This window comes from Pagrus major, chromosome 4, assembly GCF_040436345.1.
Source record: "Pagrus major chromosome 4, Pma_NU_1.0".
Taxonomy (NCBI): domain Eukaryota; kingdom Metazoa; phylum Chordata; class Actinopteri; order Spariformes; family Sparidae; genus Pagrus; species Pagrus major.
The window spans coordinates 29800055-29819339 of NC_133218.1; the positions used below are offsets into that span (position 1 = coordinate 29800055).

The following is a 19285-nucleotide window of genomic DNA, read 5'->3' on the forward strand; positions in this document are numbered from 1 at the left end:
TGCCACAGTGACTTCACGTAGAACCACATGAGAAACCACATTATCGCCACTGACATTAACCAGAAGGCTGACCTGTGCATGCCCGAATTAAATGCAGCACATTAAAATGTTTGATTTTGAAGATCTCTGTACGTGTAAACAGTGTTGCATCCACAATTTTGTCCATCCTCAGCATGTTAAATTTCAGGCAAAATATTAAGCAGGACCTTCACCACTCTCCACTCCATCATACTCCACCTCCATCTCACTCATGAAGAGAACAACATACAGTATGCAATACTTCCTGTAATTGGAGGAGCCACTTTAGCAGTGAGGAGGGCTTTTGGGAGGAGGAGGGATATTGTAATAACTGAGAAGTCTGTGATTGGACGAATGCAGTGGAGCATGAAGGGTGCCCCGGTTTCACCTGTGATTTAATCTGAGCTCCAGAGAAATTTTCTGCTATCGCTGGCTCCTGTGTAGCCGGTGACACGTCTATACTGAACACCTTCCTGCTCACCTGAAGCTTTGGACTGCAGCATGCAACAACCAGGCCGGCTGAGGCTGAGGCCGTGGCTGGAGGAGCAGATTCAGTCTGGGAGGTATCCAGGAGTCAGCTGGCTGGACCAGGTTAGACCCCTCCATCTCACCCTCATCCCATACACACACATGCACACACACAGCTGGGGGCAAGAAGTTTTCACTTTGGGAAGTGCACAAAGAATAAAGCATGAATCATGAAATACTCTTGTTCTATTATTGCATTTTATTCAACAGCCAGCGCAAATCTTCCAAATCCCGTGGAAACATGCAGCGCGACATGGCTGGAGTATTGACCGAGATGCTACACTCTTCAGGAGCTGGGCCATGCACACTGGTAGGAGCAAAATGTGTTTTTGTTTTTGAGACACTTTGCCTAATACCTTGTGTCACACTGATGCTTTGTGGAGTAAAACCACAGCAGAAAAAGCTTTGTGATCTCCAGGTAACTGACAGAGTGGACTTCTGGGGTCAGAGCCACAGCACTGAACTGGGCGGCATGGTTGAAATATCATGATACGATAACATTTATCAGAATGTGCCAAATGTATTCATCAATATTTGTGTATTTAACTGTTTCCACTGTGATGTGTTCACACATGTAAAAAGGAAACGTCACACGCCTCTTACAGTTTTTAATTTCAGTTTTCATGGATAATACGACAACAATAATATTGAATGATCACTCAGCCCAACGGCAAAAGTTGTGTCCTAATGAAAGTGACCACAAGTGACTGACCACCTCGTGTCTGTCTGTTAAGAGTCTACGCCTCACTTTCAGATTCTTTTGACTTCTGCGTCTGTAGTTTAATTCTGGCCAGGGGTCTGTCAGTAAAGGTTAAAATGCCCTAAAAAAACATTAGCTTTAGTGGATGACTTAATTCATGAGAAAGTCTTAAATCCACACAATAAACCTTAGACAGTATTATTTCTTGAATTTACATTATTTTAGTTAGAAAACACAGTTTCTAAATGTGAAGTTGAAATGCAGAAGATGTTTTCACTGCATTTTTGGCAAACGATTTCAACCACCCTGATGGGATCTGCCTGCAGACCTGTTTCCTGCTTAGCTGGAGTATTTCCAGTGAACAGCCACCACGGTTCAGTCCACGTTTTTCTAGACTTTCCACATTCCCAGTTCACTGCTAGGAGATGAACATACACAGCAACCTTTTAATAACAGCAGCGTGTGCCACTTACAACATATTAATCATCCTCGGGAGCGGTCACAAACAGTTATCTCACTTCAATCAGGGCAGCTCCCTTTAACGAAAACTAAATGCTGAACTGAAAGAAACACACTTGTTAGTGTGCACAAACACCTCCCCATTAAAAACAAACCAGGTTGGCCCTGTTGTAATACACAGTAATGTAAAATCAAGTACGATCAGGTGCAAATTATTTATAGCATTCCTTTCAGTTCATTTAATTGGCATCTTCTCTAAAGTAATCTTTTATCAGTTACCTGTTAACAGTGGTCAAACAAATAACACTGAGTGATTTGATTTGCTTTTTGTACATTATTTAGTGTCCAGAATCCACAAAATATGAAACATTAAACACTTTATTCTAATTTATTTATTCATTTTAATCAGAAGATCTTCATTGACTGATTTTTCTATGCCTGAACAAACTAAATAAACAAACTCTCTTCGCATTCCGACTGAATAAACTGAATAAACTAACTGACTTTAAAGGACAACACAATTTCATACTGTTTTACTTTGTTTATATTTGGCGAACCCTGCCACTTCCCTAGCTTCAAACATTTTCCTCTGAGAACAGCTTGTTTATTCAGTTACGGAAAAAATATAAATATTTCTGAGTTTGTATTATTACCTCATTAATATTGTAAATATTACAATTCTGTGTTGTGAATTTCTTCTCCAAAACTACATAATGCCCCTTTAGCGTAATAATAATTTGATAATCCAATTATCATTGTTGTTTTTTTTTTCCTTTCTCTGTTTTTTTAAATTCTTATCAAGGGGAATTAGTAGGATTTTTCTTCTTCTTTTTCTTCTTCTTCTTCTTCTTCTTCTTATTATTATTATTACTATTATTATGTATACATTTATGAAGGTATTAAGTTGTCTATTGAAACCAGATTTATACAGAAAGCCGAAGAGGTTCTTTTTTATTTATTTACTTATTTATATTATTGTATCCTTTTTTTTTTTTTTTTTTTTTTTTTAATTTAATAGTTATCATTATTATTACTGTTATTAACACTGGTGACGGGATGGGGAAATAGGGATGGTGACTGTAAACAAAAAACAAAAACAAAAATGTGTTCAAAGAAAAGTAGAATGTGTGACTATGTAAAGCATGTGTCAAATTGACTGAAATGAACACAATAAAGTATAAAAAAAAAAAAATAAAAAAAAAAAATTTGATAATCCTCTCTAACCAACGCACACACACACACACACACACACACACACACACGTCACACACTCCAGTCTTGGGAAAGTCACGCTTCGTGACTGCATCACATCATGGGAAAGCTCCAGTTCAGATCGTATTGCTGTCAAAGTACAGCAGGATGGCTCTTCAAGAGATCTACAAAGAACATATGCAACAGATAACTATATGACAGATGCATACTGTTTAGCATGGCTACGTTCCAAAACTGAGCTCAGCATTCAACACAATAATTGGTAACAATTAATTTATTTTTAATAGAACAAACCCAACAGTAAAGTAGAATATAATATATAACTGAACTTTCAATTGAGCAACCGTCAAAAAGATCAGATGCTCTTTGACACAAAACCTAAGAAGGCTCTTCACGTCACTAATGAGTGTGGGAGGTTGAAGTTGTGTGCTGTAAGTGATCCATTAGTTTAAAAGCTCCGGTGATTTTATGACTGAGGCCAGCAATTATATTCAAAGGGCTGGCTGAGACCCAACTCACATTAGATATGAGAAAGGACTCTGGATGACAGTACAGTTGATGATAAATGGTCTGACAGCTGGTGATAGATAACGTTCTTTTCAAAGGAGGAAGTACATTTCCAGTTTTAACAGTTGTGTTTAAGGGTGAAAACAAAGAGATACATATTACTGAGTGACAGGCAGAGGTCTGATTTGATTAGATTCCTGTTTTATTGAGCAGTTCTAACTCTTATCAGGTTCCGTGTCTCTTCCAAAGAAGCACACTTGATAACAAAGGTGATAATTTGCATACAGATTATATGAATTAGTCTTTATCGTGTAACTTAAAGGTGTAGGTAAGGCCTTTTTCAACTTCTTTTATAGAAGGGCCAGATTTGGAAAATTAAAGTGTGGTGCCAAGGGCCCAGACTTTTACATTCCTTAGGTCTGAGCTAGCATTTTAAATGTGTTAAAACAATGCACTCTTTTGTCTTTGCTCGATCAGATTTCACAATTGAAAACGATTGTTAGGCCTGCGTATACATAAATGCAGGAAAAATTGCACCTTTTCAATCTTAGAAGTAGGTTGTCAGTTTGACTCATAATTCCCCAGCTTACACAGCCTGGGTTATTTATTTATTTGTTTTATTGAAAGAGTATTTCTGTGCTTGGCAGCAGGCATAACTAATGGATTGGCTACAATGAAGTTGTTAAAGGGCCGCATTTAGCCCGTGGGCCGCCAGTTGGAAACTTTTTTTCATGTTTATTTTTTAAATGATTCATAACAATCATATTTCTTCGGAGAGCTGTGGGAGGCTCGCACATCTTGTCCTGTTTTGCAAATTACTACAACGGAGGTGGTGAATACAAAGTTCGCACAGTTAGTTTGTTACAGTGGCCACATTTATGGAAAATATATGCCAGGTTTATATATAACATACATTTCCTGTAATGCACCCTGAAAATCTTGTTTTTGCTGACCTCCAGTGGTTTAGCTTCTCACCTCGCTGCAGTGATGTGACAGTGGACCTGTGCATCACTGCAGTGTGGTGAGAAGCTAAGCCACTGTTGGGTGCCCTGACAGCTGCAACAAAACCTACTTCTGACCACATTAACCCACATTCCTCAGTGATGCTGTCGTCAGAGCTTGAAACTTTGACTCTTTAAACGTACTATGAATGGGCAAAAATTGGTCAGTCTTGATCTGTACTAATGTGTTAAAACACCAAGGTCAGGTGGTCAGTCTGGCTCGAGCTCTTCTGTTTCAGGTAGACTGAATTTCCAACTAGGCTTAGTGCACTGGGCCCCAAAACTCTGAAGCTTTGTTTGTCTCATTTCTACTAATTCTTTGTGACTATGCATCACTAAAACAATTCATATTGAAAAAATAATTTTCTTTTATTCAAATGACCACATAGCAAATGAGAGGCCAGGTTTTCCAGTATTAAAAAAACAGGGACCCAAACTAAAAACTTAAACATGCAAACACACCAACACTTTTGTCTGTCCACTTGTCCACTTCAGGGCGGTACCGTCCAGGCAAAGACAAGCCGGATCCCAAGACATGGAAGGCGAACTTCCGCTGTGCCTTGAATTCTCTGCCTGACATCTGTGAGCTGCAGGAGCACAGCAGGAAGAGAGGCAGCAACGCCTACAGAGTCTACAGGATGATGCCCAGCACACAAACACACAGACGCAGGAGAGGTAAGCGACGCCTTTATGATGTGTTCATCACTTCAGAGGTGAACATGTCCTGACACGGGCAGACCTCGTGTGACAGTGCTGTCCTGTCCTCTCTCAGGGCTGCGGTTTTTCAGCAGGCCTCGAGACAGACAGACCAGTTTAGGTGATGATGCGTACACCACGCACACGTGGCAACCCACCACAACCAGACCCATTTCAGACACACCACAGAAGGCGGAGACCCCTGCACAAGACACATTCGGCAACACTCAAACACACGGTGAGATGCTTGTTGTCAAATCTTTTTTAGTTGTTCTTCTGATTGTTGCCTCTGTATCCTGGTTAGGATGATGGTTATTGTTGTTGTGCAGGGATGTGGGAGGCCAAACCAGAGGACCAGGAGCAGAGTGAGGCTGTGTTTAAGGTATCAGACCTTTAATGTACTGTCCCTCTGACTAAACAAAATGAGTTTTGTTCTTTTGACTGCTTAGAGATCAGTTGCACATTCCTAGGATGCAGTTTTGGCTCCGTCTGTCTGACTGTGGGTATTTTGTCTCCTGTAGTTGATGGACCACTTAAGCAACGCTGACCTCTGGAACCAGACTGGGGAGCAGAGAGGATGGAGAACAAGCACGCTGTGGAACCAATGGCACTGTACGACACTATACGTATTATTCTATAGTTTGTGTTTCTGTGTTTATAAGGACTGTCCTTGACTCCTTAAAGGTAAAGATTTCAGCTGAACAAAGTGGCGTAAATTTAATGTTTAATCCTCACAGTTTTATGATTTCCTTCAATACTTGATTCATTGAGAAAAATCTGTCAGATTGCATCAGTATCGTGTTATTATTGTATGTATGTAGGCAAATGTTGGTGTGTGTGAATAATCGCATGCTGTGGACAGACAGAAGTTTAGAGGTCCTTTCGTTTTCTGTCAATTCACATTTACATGTGTGTTTTGTGCTCCTCAGGTGCTGGTGATGATAACCCGTACTCTCTGCACACAGACTACAACGATCTGTTTTGTCCAAACTACATCAAGGAGCTCTCTGATTGGTCCACACATCAGCAAACACTGATGTTGTAGCTGTGCACCAACTCCTCATCCTCCTGCTCTGTGTGTTGCCCGTATATTTTCCTTCAGGGTTTTCTTGCAAACCTTCAGCTGTTTTCCCTCCTGCCGTCTATCTGCTGAGCTGACCGCTGAAAAAGAGAAACGGGAGAGGGGGAGCGGACGAGGAATATTGCTCCGTCAGTCAGTCAGTCAGACGGGCGGTCATTGTCTCTGCTGAGCATGCTGATCAAGATGAAGATCCTGTTCCAAGCCAAGCTTTACCTCTGTCATCATCACTTGGGTTCACTGTGGTTCAAGTGGCTCAAACTCACTGAAACGACACAAAGCTCACAGCACAGCTTACAGAGTAAACAGATCTCATTTCGCTTCAGTGCAGCATCAGTTATTTCTCTGAGTTTTACTGGATGTTTAGGCAACATAAAGTGCAGTACATGTGGCACTGATAGTTTGTAGGTTTATGTTCTTTTGTGAGTGAAATTAAAAACCCCCATGTTCACCACCAAACACAGTAAGCTGACTTATGTTGCAATATATATATATATATATATATATATATATATATATATATATATATATATATATATATATGTATATTTCTGTCATGTGTTTGATGCCTATACCTTTTATACCTTTTATACCTTTTTTTACCAGCTTTTAAGATTTGATAAAGAGAGACAAAAAGAAAGTGTGTTTTCAATATTTCAGACAACAAGATGGTGCGGTTTATTTTGAGTAATTTTGTATGGCCTGTATTGTGCTTGTTTTGTATTTTTTATAGCTTGCTTGACTACCCAATTAATAATCACAGAGGTCCAATCTGTCAATCATTTTCGGATTGTTTTTGCCCTCATATGTAAGGCACATGTATCAACATACTGTAAAAATATTATTGTCATTGTCTGTGTGAGAAGACTGACTCCTAGTTCATCTTACTTGATTAAATAAACTTCAATAACACCTGTAACCAGCCGGGGAATAAAGAAGATTCCCACAGTCGTTACACTCGATCCTCCACTGAACTGATGTCTTCAGTCAAACATAAGCTGACCTGTAGTGGCCCTTATTTGTTTACTGACTTTAAAACTTGCATTTATTGTCTTAACGTGTTAATAAAGATATTTTTCAACCGTGCGTAACACTATCTAATGTGGTCATTAAAATCGCTCAGGACATCATTGGTACCCATCATCCCAGGGCACCGATAGACTTACCTGAGCCCAGGACAAACAGACCTTCAAAGGACCCCCCGGCATATTGAATTTTAAGGGTTAGAAGACCTTTGGGGGCCTCCCATGACCCAGGGCCCAGGACAGCTGACCAGATTATTAGTGATATCAGTGATGTGTCAGCCCGCAGGATACTAAAGGACAAAAAGACAAATCCACTCCAGCCACAGCCTGTTCATCCTGCTGCATTCTGGCAAGAGATACACGAGTGCCCTCTGCCAAAAAAAACCATGGCGAAGTGGCTTCTTTTCCTCATTCTCAACATTCCACCACAGATAATAGCTGTTTTCCTTTGTGAAGCATAAAGGGACTAAAACTTAATTCTTCGTTGTACAACACTGTTGTAAAATGACAGTTAAATAAACCTTTGAATGTGAGGTTAATATACAATGACATTTAATTCAATTTAATACCAGCCATACAACACTATTCTTACACCAGTGCTGGTCTTTGCAGGATTTCTTATTGATATAGGCCTTGACATTTTGACTTGTCATTGCAAGTCACTAGTTGTGGCTCTGCTTGTTTTAAGTGTCATGATGCCATTCCAGTGTGTCAGCATGGCACACCTGAATGTAATGCAGCCTGCGATAACATCTGAGCCTTTCCTGACTGGCCAGCTACATGTCTAATGATGACACACACCTGACATTTGAGATTGTCAAGTTAGTGAGAAAGTAATTAAGTGCATTTGCTCAGTACAAATAAATGATAAGATTATAAAATTGTCAGTGAGGGAAGGTAACCAAGTACATTTAACCTAAGTACACGCAATACCACAGTACACTTTTAGGGTACTTTTACTTTGCTGGAGTGTATTTATTTTATACGTCACTACATTTCAGTGGCAAATATATATTTTACAGCTACTGCTACTTGTCAGATTAAGATTTTACATGAAAAATATATTAGTTTTTATAATTGTGATGCTCCATAGTGTCATGAGGAGCGTCTGTTAACTGTTGGGTTGTAAATTGTAAACTGTTGTTGGTTTGATTTGGTTTAATAAAGCATTCTTCAAACGTTAACAATGGACTCGTCTCCCTTTTTGTTGTGACCTCCTGAGCTGGGTCATGACATAGTATAAATACCCAATAGTATATGAAACAGTTAAAAAATAGCTTCACATAGACCAACTAAGATACAACATTTAAGTATTGCTTACACGTGAATTCATAATCCAAAAATATAACAGAACGCTGACAGGGGCTAGTTTTACTTTGAGACTTAAAAGTATGTACTTTTACTTAGTAAGTCATTTGAATAATTCTTCCACTGTTGCACATTGTCAAGATTAGATGAGTGGCCGTTTAGCTTGTGACCCCCTACAGTGTCTGGTTTGGACCTACATTTCAGATGTCTACGAGTTGTTAGCACTTCCAAACTCCTCTTTGTTTCACTTTAACAGTTTCAGGCCCAAAGTGGTAAAATGTTCCATTATTTCACAAAAACAAGCAAAGAAAAGTTCACTACCCTTCTCATTTATCTTGTGACCCTTTGGAAGAGCCATGGGACTAAATTACTGAACTGTATCTGAAGTAGATAAAGACAAAAACAACAGCAAAACAGTATTAACAATCTAATTATTTGATTGAAAAATAATAAATCAGTCAAAAGACTGTTGTCGGAGCACAAGAAGGACAACTTTTACCCATGTAGGATTTTGAAAGCTGGACTTTTACTTGTGGTGGACTTTTTCACATTGATGTTTTGATTTTTTTAGTTAAGTTCAGGATATTTATATTTTAAGGCTTCATTTCTGCTTTCCTCCAGAAAGAGCCAAATACCCCCTCCCTCGCCCCACAGATGTGGGGTTTCGGCCTGAAGTGAAGACATGGAACACACAGTTGGTCAAACATCAACATTAAACATTTATTTCTCATTTTTTATTCTGAAAAATGCAGAAAAAAAAGACAGATGAATTTCCCTTAAAGTGGGAACTACATACCAAGCAGTTCCTGAGGAAAAACATAACAAAAAAAAAACAAAAAAAACACTGGACCAACTCTGCCTCTCCAGTTTCGTTATACAGAAAAGTGAGCAAAAATATGTATGACCCTCAATACATATAAACCATGGATCCATTGCTTTTATGTTACATATTTACAATATCATCATAAAATAAGTCCTATGACAGGAATCCCAGAGGGAAACATTTTTTTTTTAAGTCACATTCAACCAGTCCACTAGCACAGCCTGCTGGTCACATAATATACTGCAATCCCAGTATGTCTGCACATACTACAGCATTTAGCCCAGAGCTGGAAATAACAAACTAGTCTACACATGTGGATCTCTTTTCACACAGGAATCACTACAGAAACATTGAAAGAGGAACAGAGGAGCTCTGTGACGGACAACATTTTAGCCTGCTGGATCACATGATTGAATCAGTCAGTGAATGTTGGGAAAGTGGCTGTTTTAAGGCTATAAATGATAACACAAATGAGACTATATCCATAATATGTTTCACATCGCCTGGTACACACACCGAATATTTCATTCTTGTATCATAAATAACTTTGACAATAGCACTCGTTAACACCAATTGACACAGACTTTTGCTTGACTTTATAATACAACCACATTCTTTTGTTGGAATAGTAAATTATGTGATGTCGATGGAATACAAAAAATAATCACATGTAATAAAAGATCCAGGCCTGCTGGTTTGATTGGCACCTTTGACCTTTTGATTTACAATCACTGTTAGTAGCGATGAGCAGCGTGCACATGAACGCTATAGACCTCAAGTAGGAGTGACTATGCATTTACTGATCATACTGCAGCTGCTCTGTCACCATCTGCAAAGGTATTTTCAATGGAGCCTGGATCAGAAAATTTGGACTACATATGACAATACTGAGGGACGAAAATGTACCAGCCAGTCAATAAAAAAGGGAGAACATTAACTCGGGTCCGATCACTGACGCAACTGATAACAAGCGTGATCAAAGAATAAGAGCTACAAGAGAGGGTAAAAAAAAAAAGAGCTCTCCTTGTTGAGGAGGCTAAACTTTTGCACAAACAGACAAACTGGGATTTAATTAATCTAACGTCCAAAGTGGGTCAGAGGGGGGTTTAATACCTTAGTAATTTTGTTTTAAAACACAATAATATTAACAGCAACATGGAAACATCTTTTAACAATGAAGCAACTGAATCACAAACACTGCTACGAAGGTGGGTCACATTAGGTTAAATGCCGTTTAGTATCATCAGTCGTAAAGTTTTTAAAGTTCAGCATTCAAAACTAGGGATGCACAATATCTGCAAAGAGAAATATCGGCTCAAAATGAACATTTCTGTTGATAAGATGAACAACTGACTATGTTTTATTTTGTCCAGTGAATTTCATCATTTTGTTCAAAGTAATGTGTTCACCCCGCTGCAACAGAGGATGTTCTTCGCAGTTAGGTGGGAAGAAATGTGCAAATATCGGACAAAAGGAGCTGGAAAAAATTGGCAAATGTCCGATATTGTGCATCCCTTTTTGAAACTACTGAGACAGGAGGGACAAAATCATCTCCATGGAAATAATGGCCAAAAAAAGACAGCAACAATGATTTTATGTTGAGAAATATTCCAAGAAGTCATGACAAGACAAAGTGTGCAACAGAAACTGTGCTCAGAAAAAAGGAACAGCGATTACAGCTATCAAAAAAAGGATATGATAGGTAGACTACATGTTTAAGAACACTGCTGACTATAAAAAAAAAAAAAAACCTGACCCACATTCGCAGCAGCATTTGCAACAGCCATTTGGTTACTTCCAAGTTTAATTCTTGGTCAACGGTTGGTACACAAGCCATGAAAAAAACAGAAAAACATGAATCTTGACACTACAAAGCTCAGTATTTGCAGCATCAAGCTGCCAGACAACACTAATAAAAACAAATAATGAACATGACTTCAGAAGGCAGATTAGGAAGTTCATAGTTTATTAAAATTCTATATGTTTAAATCTAAATGAGTATAAAAAAAAAAACAGTTGAAATCAATGCGAAATTCCTAAGCAAGTGTGAGTGTACAACGTATGATCCAGTGTACTCTACTCATTTCAAGTTTGTTACAAGACAGCAATCTTCAACCCTGAAAGCAACTCAGACAATCATGAGTATTTCTCAGAATAAAACAATGAACATGTCGCTTTTTGCCTTGCTACCTCTACCTGTCCTTTGATAAACCTCTGAGAATAAAGAAGGAAACTGAATGTTCCAAATCTCCAGCGTGGCCCAGCCACCATGAGGTCCGTTAACAAATCAGATAATAAATACAGGCATCCAAATGGGCTACAACAGCAAATATTTTTGAAACTATTTTCCTCATGCATACACACAAGCATACGTCTGACTGAGATTATGAGCTTTCTAAACCCTCTTATCTACTCCTAACAGTTACTCTTTACAGTGCAACAGTATGGCAGCAAATGGATAGCAGTGCTTTCATTAAAAAAAAAAAAAGGAATGGAAAATAAAAATATATACAACATTATGGAAAAGCAGTAGTTTCATCTTTTGGTCCTGCGTCCATTACAGACAGAACTGCTTTTTTTTTGAAAATGCTTCCTCATATCAACAACAGTAGTTTCCACAAGACTGTGAAGGGCTGCAAGGGGGAAAAGTGGAACAAATGTTAGGATCTCAGCTGCCACTGATAGGTGGAGTGTTGGCATAGCCCGTCACACAATTTTAATCAAATTTGAGCCTGTTTAGTCAAAGTATTCAGCCGAAGGGATTCACTTTTTGAGAATGACCGGGCTTCAGAGTGCTGACTTTGGCCCATTTTTACCCAAACATGACCTTTTTAACTTTGAAGATCTTTTAAATGCACAAGAAACAATATAAAACACTGAAGGAAAGGAGAAAAATGAAAAACACATAATAGGTCTCTTTTAACAATTAAGTGGTTGCCTGAAGCCACTAGAAAGCCACCGCACGGGCCAAACGGCTGTGTTAAAAATAACAAAATCAAATATAGAAATCAAAACAATACAATTGGAAATGTATTGACAGCTGAGTCGGTGTCATAAGGAAATTGGAAGTGGTTATCGGCACAACAAAGCAAATCAACAGTGATTATAACATGAATTCCTTCATGGCCGAACTTAAGAACTCCCCTAATAAAAGTACACACAGGTGCACAGTACCAATATGTGCTGTGTGGCCTTTTACAGGTTTTACTTCAAAGCCACTCAAGACAAGCCTGCTGTTGTGTGTACACATGATTTGCCATCATATATTGACACTGGCTGGGTGGTAAATCAGGGACTTTTAGTCATAAATGCTTACAGGGAAGTCTTTGGATTTAAATGCAGTGTTCTTCCTCATCAAGAACAAAAGTGTTGATATTTCTATGGAGGTAAAAGAAGAACTATTTCTGTCTTTGTATATGATCCCCTCCCATCCTGCCAGCTGCTTATCTGTGTTCACCACGAATGCTGCACTCTTCGATTACATTTCGCAGGGGAACATTTTTGCATGTGTGTTGTTGACAGTTTTACATAATATCTGTAGGTAATCAAATTTCCCCACAGAAACAAACTTGACCTTTAACCAGTCATAAGTAGTGTTTGCATAAAACGCATCTAAGCTGGGCTTGTATGGCTTTGGGGGAGTTGAAATTCTGCGGATGAACATCAGTTCCACTAAAAGACGAAAAGTATCTCTCACCTCGTTACAACTGGGAACCTTCAGACCCTCCGTGCGCGTAGCCCCCTTTAGATTTCATCTGGGCCTGAACAAGGTCCACCTACAAACATCAAGGTTTTCATGTTAGCTGACTGAACACTGTTTTCTATACTCTGTTGGTTGAATATTCTGTAAAGAGGACAAAAAAAACCTACCGATGCCAGTCCCAGACCCATGTCCCCTGAGCCTACATGTGTTGTGTGAACAAAGTTTGTTGGCTCCCCGATCATGGAGCGATCGATTCGTCGCCGCCGTTTCTGAAAATGAGTGCCATAAACATAAACTTCATTTCTACACCAAATGATGAAATTCTTTTCATCCTAAATATATTTAAGGCAGTTTTACTAATCAGGTAAACAGCAGCTGAAACAGAGCCTCCTCTTTTCTCTTGTGAAACTTGCGCTCCACATTCATGAATCCTTTTATCTTATCTGATAGTAGATAAGCTGGCTGACTACAACTTGGCACAATCCTTGTTTTTGCTGCCGCAATAATACATTTTATTGAAAGTAAGTGTCGTGACAGACAGTGGGATGTGGTAAGGTGGAGGCCCTGATACTTTCTATTTAATCTCCAATAAAAAGAGGATGTAATACATACTTTGTCAGGCATGTCACAACCACAGTATTAAAACAACAACAAAAAAACACTTACGGTAACATTATGTAACTTTTTTCCCTTAAAAAGCTTCAAAATCATTTTGATGGTACAGTTTCTTGTAATAGGATGAATGGTGTCTCTGTCTCTGCCACTCCGCCCACCTATCACATGTTTCTACACTGTGTAACTTCAGTGAGAGGGTAGGATCACAGCGTTACATACATGTTTACTTCAAGATACGTCTGACAAATGGTTAAAGACGTGGGATTTGTATTAACAACATAGGTGTGGCAATGACAAACTGTACGGGCCGCTAAATCGTATAACATGTGTTCTAAAACTGAATTAATACCAACTTCCACTTTAAACAAGGCATCTTGATTAAAGATGTGAGTCGATCAATTTGTCTTCCATGTTAATCTCATACTTACAGGTTGTGGCTGCTCTGCAATGCAGCAGCTGAAACAAACCCAGAACTCAGTCATTCTGAGGCCGACAAAGAAGCCACAGCAGTTTCCTCTCTCTGTTCAGACGTCTCTCTGCGTCTGTCTTCCTGTTCAGTCTTAGCAGCAGAGCCACAAACACACGCCGGAAACTGATGACAGGCACAAACCACTGGTTTATCCTGGGTTAACAGTTGGCACGAGAACCGTTCATCTAACACAGGGCAGCACACTCCTGTCAACACATGAAAGATGCAGAAAAACATTATTTTTTCGTTGAATACTGATACACCGTGGCAAATTGGTTATTATTGTCAAGCTTATCCATAATGTCTTAACTTTGTTTCTCATGTCAAGAGATCATATATTTGAGTTAGCGCCTTCTTGAAGTTAAAAGCAGTGTCATGTGGTTAATGCTGGTTGATTTAGTAGCCGGTTTTGTACCTAGCGTGTCACTGTCATCTGCCAAGAGCCACAGGTAATGAGGTCAAACTAAAAGCCGACATTTGTGTACATATATAGCTCGTCTAATCAAAAATACTTCTATTTCATATTTAATTAACTACACTCATTTACTGTACATACATATCTGACTTTCTCATACAAAATAATCAAGTTTCAAGTTTTTATTGTCAATTTCTCCACATGTACCAGACATACAGAGGAATCGAAAAGACGTTTCTCACTATCCCACGGTGAGAGAAATAAAGTGCACAAGCACAACAGATGAAGACAGACATTTCCTAACACTAAAGTAACAATACGGTGCACGACAGATAAAGACATTTACTAACATTAAATAGACAATAAAATGTAAAAAAAAACTACTATGTTTCTGTATGTACAGTATGTCCAGTTTCTGTATGATATGTAGTGCAGAAACTGGACAGTGAATGAATGAATTGTATAATGTGGTAGAGAACTGGGCATTGTGATTATAACCTTGGGCTTTCATGGCCACTGATCAGCAGATGCTTCAGTGCTCATCCAGCTGTTATTAACAATGCAGCTCTGATAAGGCATCCTTTTTAATTAATATCGCCCTGGAGCTAAAACACATCTGAAGGTGTATTCAGTTAATGGGACAGACAAGCAAATGTATTCAAATATATTTGGAGCATCATCTGACAACATGACTGAAAGTACCTATGTTTTCACCACTGAATATTTTAAGCTGCATGACTGTGACAAATGCTATATTATATGTGAGAAGGACTTGCTCATAAGGGGAACAGAATCTTGAAATGGAGACTCAAGATGACTTTTATTTTAAAGAAGTGTAACATGTGCTGAGGAGTTATTTTCATTAGCCACAGATCCGCTGATTATTTTCAGGATTGATTGTTTAGTCTATACACTGTCAAAAAACGTGAAAATGTGACTGTGAAAAATACTCGTCACAATTTTCCCAGCAATAAATGAAAAAGAAAAGCTGCAAATCCTTACGTTTAGGAAGCTGGAACCAGCAAATATTTGACATTTTTGCTTGAAAAATGACTGAAATGATGAATGATTTATCAAAAGAGTTTGCAACTCATATTCCTCTGATCAACTAATAGATTGATCGACGAGTCATTGAAGCTCTCCAGACATAATATATGTAGAGGACAGGCTGTGAAGGGAACTTATTGGATTTTAAGGTTATACCAAACTTAGTTTATCAGGAGCAAAGGCACTGCAGTGAATTTTGACAGAGCAGCAGGATCAGACACCCTGGGATGTACCGTGTCAGTGAATAAAATGGTTTTGCTGTGGATAACTTTACTTGGCAGCATCAGGAAAAAAAAAAACAGGATCAGGCTTTTTTTCCCCCCTCCAGTCATTACTGCAGTCAGACAGGACGGTGACAGGAGGATCAAATGATCTGCCAAATGCAAAGAGCTCGCTGACAATGTAGATATCCTAATTGGTGCCCCTGGCTGACATTGAAGTGTTACATTGCAATCCGTACAGGTGAATCATAACATGAGGTGGGTGAGAGGGATGCCAAATGCTGAACTTAATGACTCCTGAAATCCTTAAAGGCTTAAGTTACTCTACCTCAGATCACACGAACCTAATCGGTATTTACAAACAAATGAACGTTACGTAACTTCGCACCGCTGCGGCAAAGACTCTTCACACGGAGAGTTCGAGCTAAAAATCACAACTAGGCTTAATTCAGTGTACTTATGGGTGATATCCCAGTGTTTCACGGTTGATTTAACGCGAATTACTTTAGTGGAGCGGGGCGGACAAGTGTTAGCATTATCAGCTCCTAGCAGAGTTAGCTCACAAGCTAATGTTCACTAGCTCGCTACTAGCAGCAGGTCCGTGTGTGTGTGTGTTTTTTTTCCTCCCAGTGACAGCTAGCACTAGCTAACCAGGCTAACTGAGCCCGTTTTCGAAAGTGTGACTTCAAAGCTCAACAAAACCGACACGTAACACAAATTAATATTGTAGTAACTCTTTGCCGGCTATATAGTGAACATAATCCGAAGAGTTATTATGATTATAAGTGGGAAAACTTACCAGATGGCGGCCGGTTTGCCGGAGTAAAAACCAACGATCGACTGAACGCTAAAGAATGCAAAAAAACCAGGAAGTGAGCTCGCTGATGACGTCACACAACTTCCGCTACAGAGTGTGACTACTTCCGTGTTGACCCACGTTTCTCACGAGCGAGCACAACTACACGCTGGTAAAAAAAAAAACACGTATTTTTGAATTCACACAATGAGGCCACTAACAGACGAAGAGACGAAGACGATGTTTGAGAAGCTGTCGAAGTAGTAAGTGAACCCAGAGGACATTTTGTTTGCCTGCTAAGATTCAAATGCTATGAAACCTGTTAGCATCCCCGTTAGCTTAACGTGTGAGCCATGTCTTCTCCCTCAACAGCATCGGGGAAAACATAAAGCTTCTCGTGGACCGACCTGACGGTACCTACTGTTTCCGGCTACAGAACGACCGTGTGTACTACATGAGGTAATCCGGGATACATTAAAACACATGTGCTCTATCTGTCACTTCTTTCACTTCGAGAAATGAATGTGTAATTCGTGTTCTGCCCACAGTGAGAAAATACTGAAGTTGGCCACAAACATATCCCGGGACAAGCTCGTGTCAGTGGGAACATGTTTCGGAAAGTTCACAAAGACCATCAAGTTCCGCCTGCACATCACAGCTCTGGATTTCTTGGCTCCCTATGCAAAGGTGACTATGGGTGCATCTCATTTCCCTTATTTGTGTCTTTGCTGTCATCATTTGCATCCCCTCCTCTCTCCTTTGCTCTCATCAGTGGAGGTTGGATCAAGAGATGCACATATTTAATAACAAAGTGACACGTTTCTCCCTACAGAGCTTCATTTTTTAAATTTTTTTTTAATCTGTCATGATTTGCAAAAGCTTACAGGAAGAGCAGTGTACCCTGTACTGACACAGATCAGTTTAATGGTGTGTAATGTCAATTATTAGTGGTGGTGTATTTTTGGCCTGCTTGCGAGATGTCATACAGGAAGATGCCACTCTCCAGCTGTATATACTGGTTTTGACTGACAAACCCCTGACATTATATTGCTGCTAAATATACAACATGTCACTAATCTGACAATTTATGCTATATAGAGGTCAGTTGCTCTTCTGTCAAATGCCCAGATTATTATTATTTTTTAAAAACAGTGAGAATCAGTGTATGCAGGTGGTATCTGCCATTAATGTTTTTAGAAGCCATATGGCTGAAGAACATCAGCAGCATAACAGTAGGCCTTTTCACAGCAGACCATTTGACTTGGCATAGTAGGAAAAGCATAGTTACTGTCACAGTAACACATTCGCCAACTAAAACTCAAGCTGTAGTATTGAAAATTGACTGACTCAAGTTAAAAAAAAGAGCTGGCCCAGTTTTACTGAGCAACCAGATAAGATTTATTCTGCTTTATGAGATGGCTCCTGCATGATTACACCTGCTACACAGTTAAGGCAAGCCTATTTTTGAAACGATCCTAAAAAACTTATGGTTATACATTATGGATATTTTAAAATGTAATCACTAAATATGACCTCCATTGCTATTCTGCTTGTGCATACAGCCAGTCCTGTTTTCATTCTTAAAAAAAAAAGTTGAAGCATTACATCTCTACTAAGATTAAGTCAGGTAAATTCATGCACGTATGAATAACTTGAAGGCTTCGGTTTATAATTACTGTTCATATTGTAAATATTATGTATATACGAGTCTATTCTATTTTTTATCTTTCTATTATATTGTTTACTTTTATTATTGTTTATTGTAATATTTCTGTCCTTTGGCTGCTGTGACACAGAAATTTCCCCATTTGCGGGACAAATAAAGGAATTCTGATTCTGTCCTGTCATCAGTTCAAGGTGTGGGTGAAACCTGGAGCAGAGCAGTCTTTCCTCTATGGGAACCACGTGCTAAAGTCTGGGCTTGGGAGAATCACCGAGAACACCAATCAGTACCAGGGAGTCGTGGTCTACTCCATGTCAGATGTGCCCCTGGTAAGTTTTGTAACTATGATGACACCACACTCACCGCAATGTCAAGTGCTTATATCCAAACAAACTCTAGTGCTAGTGTAACTCTGGAGGAGTCATTTAATTTTAGATCATACGACAGATTTCCATCTCTGTCCTTGTTCACTGATGGGATTTCTGTGTCTTATTTCTCAGGGTTTCGGCGTGGCAGCCAAGTCCACTCAGGAGTGTCGGCGAGTGGATCCCATGTCCATTGTTGTGTTCCACCAGGCCGATGTGGGAGAGTACATTAGGAATGAAGACACATTAACATAAAGATGCATCAACAGCTGGACTGTCACATTTAATACCCAGGAACATTCACTGAAATTCACAGCTGCGGTTTGTTTTAACAGAAATGGTTGAAGTGTCTGGTTCTAGGGCACCTCAACAGCAGATGCTACAGTTGGCCCATATTTCCAATTCACAGTCAAAAGACTGAAACAAAGACCTCTCTTGACTCACCTTGGGATACTGCTAATTTGCCATCTGCAGGTTTCTTGTCACAACACCTCCTGAAACCGTCACTCTGGCTGCGAGTCAAATCATGTTTTTGTAAATGTCATCCTTTTCAAATAAATCCATATTGTCTTTGTAAATATTTGTCTTTGTGAGCTTGCTACTGTATGTAGGGCTACAGTGAAATTGATTATCAGA

At 39.2% G+C, this 19285-nt stretch overlaps 3 protein-coding genes across 3 annotated transcripts; 2 read left to right on the forward strand and 1 right to left on the reverse strand.

The window, feature by feature from the left end:
* Nucleotides 1-498: 498 nt before the first annotated feature.
* irf1a (interferon regulatory factor 1a) lies at nt 499-6166 on the forward strand. The gene is made up of 7 exons (XM_073465065.1): nt 499-609; nt 757-856; nt 4921-5100; nt 5198-5359; nt 5451-5503; nt 5643-5733; nt 6051-6166. The coding sequence occupies exons 1-7, from the start codon at nt 520-522 to the stop codon at nt 6164-6166; spliced, it is 792 nt and encodes a 263-aa protein (XP_073321166.1). The 5' UTR covers nt 499-519.
* A 5733-nt stretch (nt 6167-11899) lies between these two features.
* On the reverse strand, nt 11900-14237 carry cdc42se2 (CDC42 small effector 2). Its single transcript, XM_073464000.1, has 4 exons — nt 14102-14237; nt 13226-13327; nt 13053-13131; nt 11900-11988 (listed from the first exon to the last, which is right to left on the reverse strand). Exons 1-3 carry the CDS (start codon nt 14153-14155, stop codon nt 13057-13059), a joined length of 231 nt encoding a protein of 76 aa, XP_073320101.1. The 5' UTR covers nt 14156-14237; the 3' UTR covers nt 11900-11988; nt 13053-13056.
* A 2500-nt stretch (nt 14238-16737) lies between these two features.
* Nucleotides 16738-19227, forward strand: nip7 (NIP7 nucleolar pre-rRNA processing protein). Its single transcript, XM_073463999.1, has 5 exons — nt 16738-16884; nt 16994-17080; nt 17170-17308; nt 18473-18613; nt 18785-19227. The coding sequence occupies exons 1-5, from the start codon at nt 16829-16831 to the stop codon at nt 18902-18904; spliced, it is 543 nt and encodes a 180-aa protein (XP_073320100.1). The 5' UTR covers nt 16738-16828; the 3' UTR covers nt 18905-19227.
* The last annotated feature ends 58 nt before the right edge of the window (nt 19228-19285 follow it).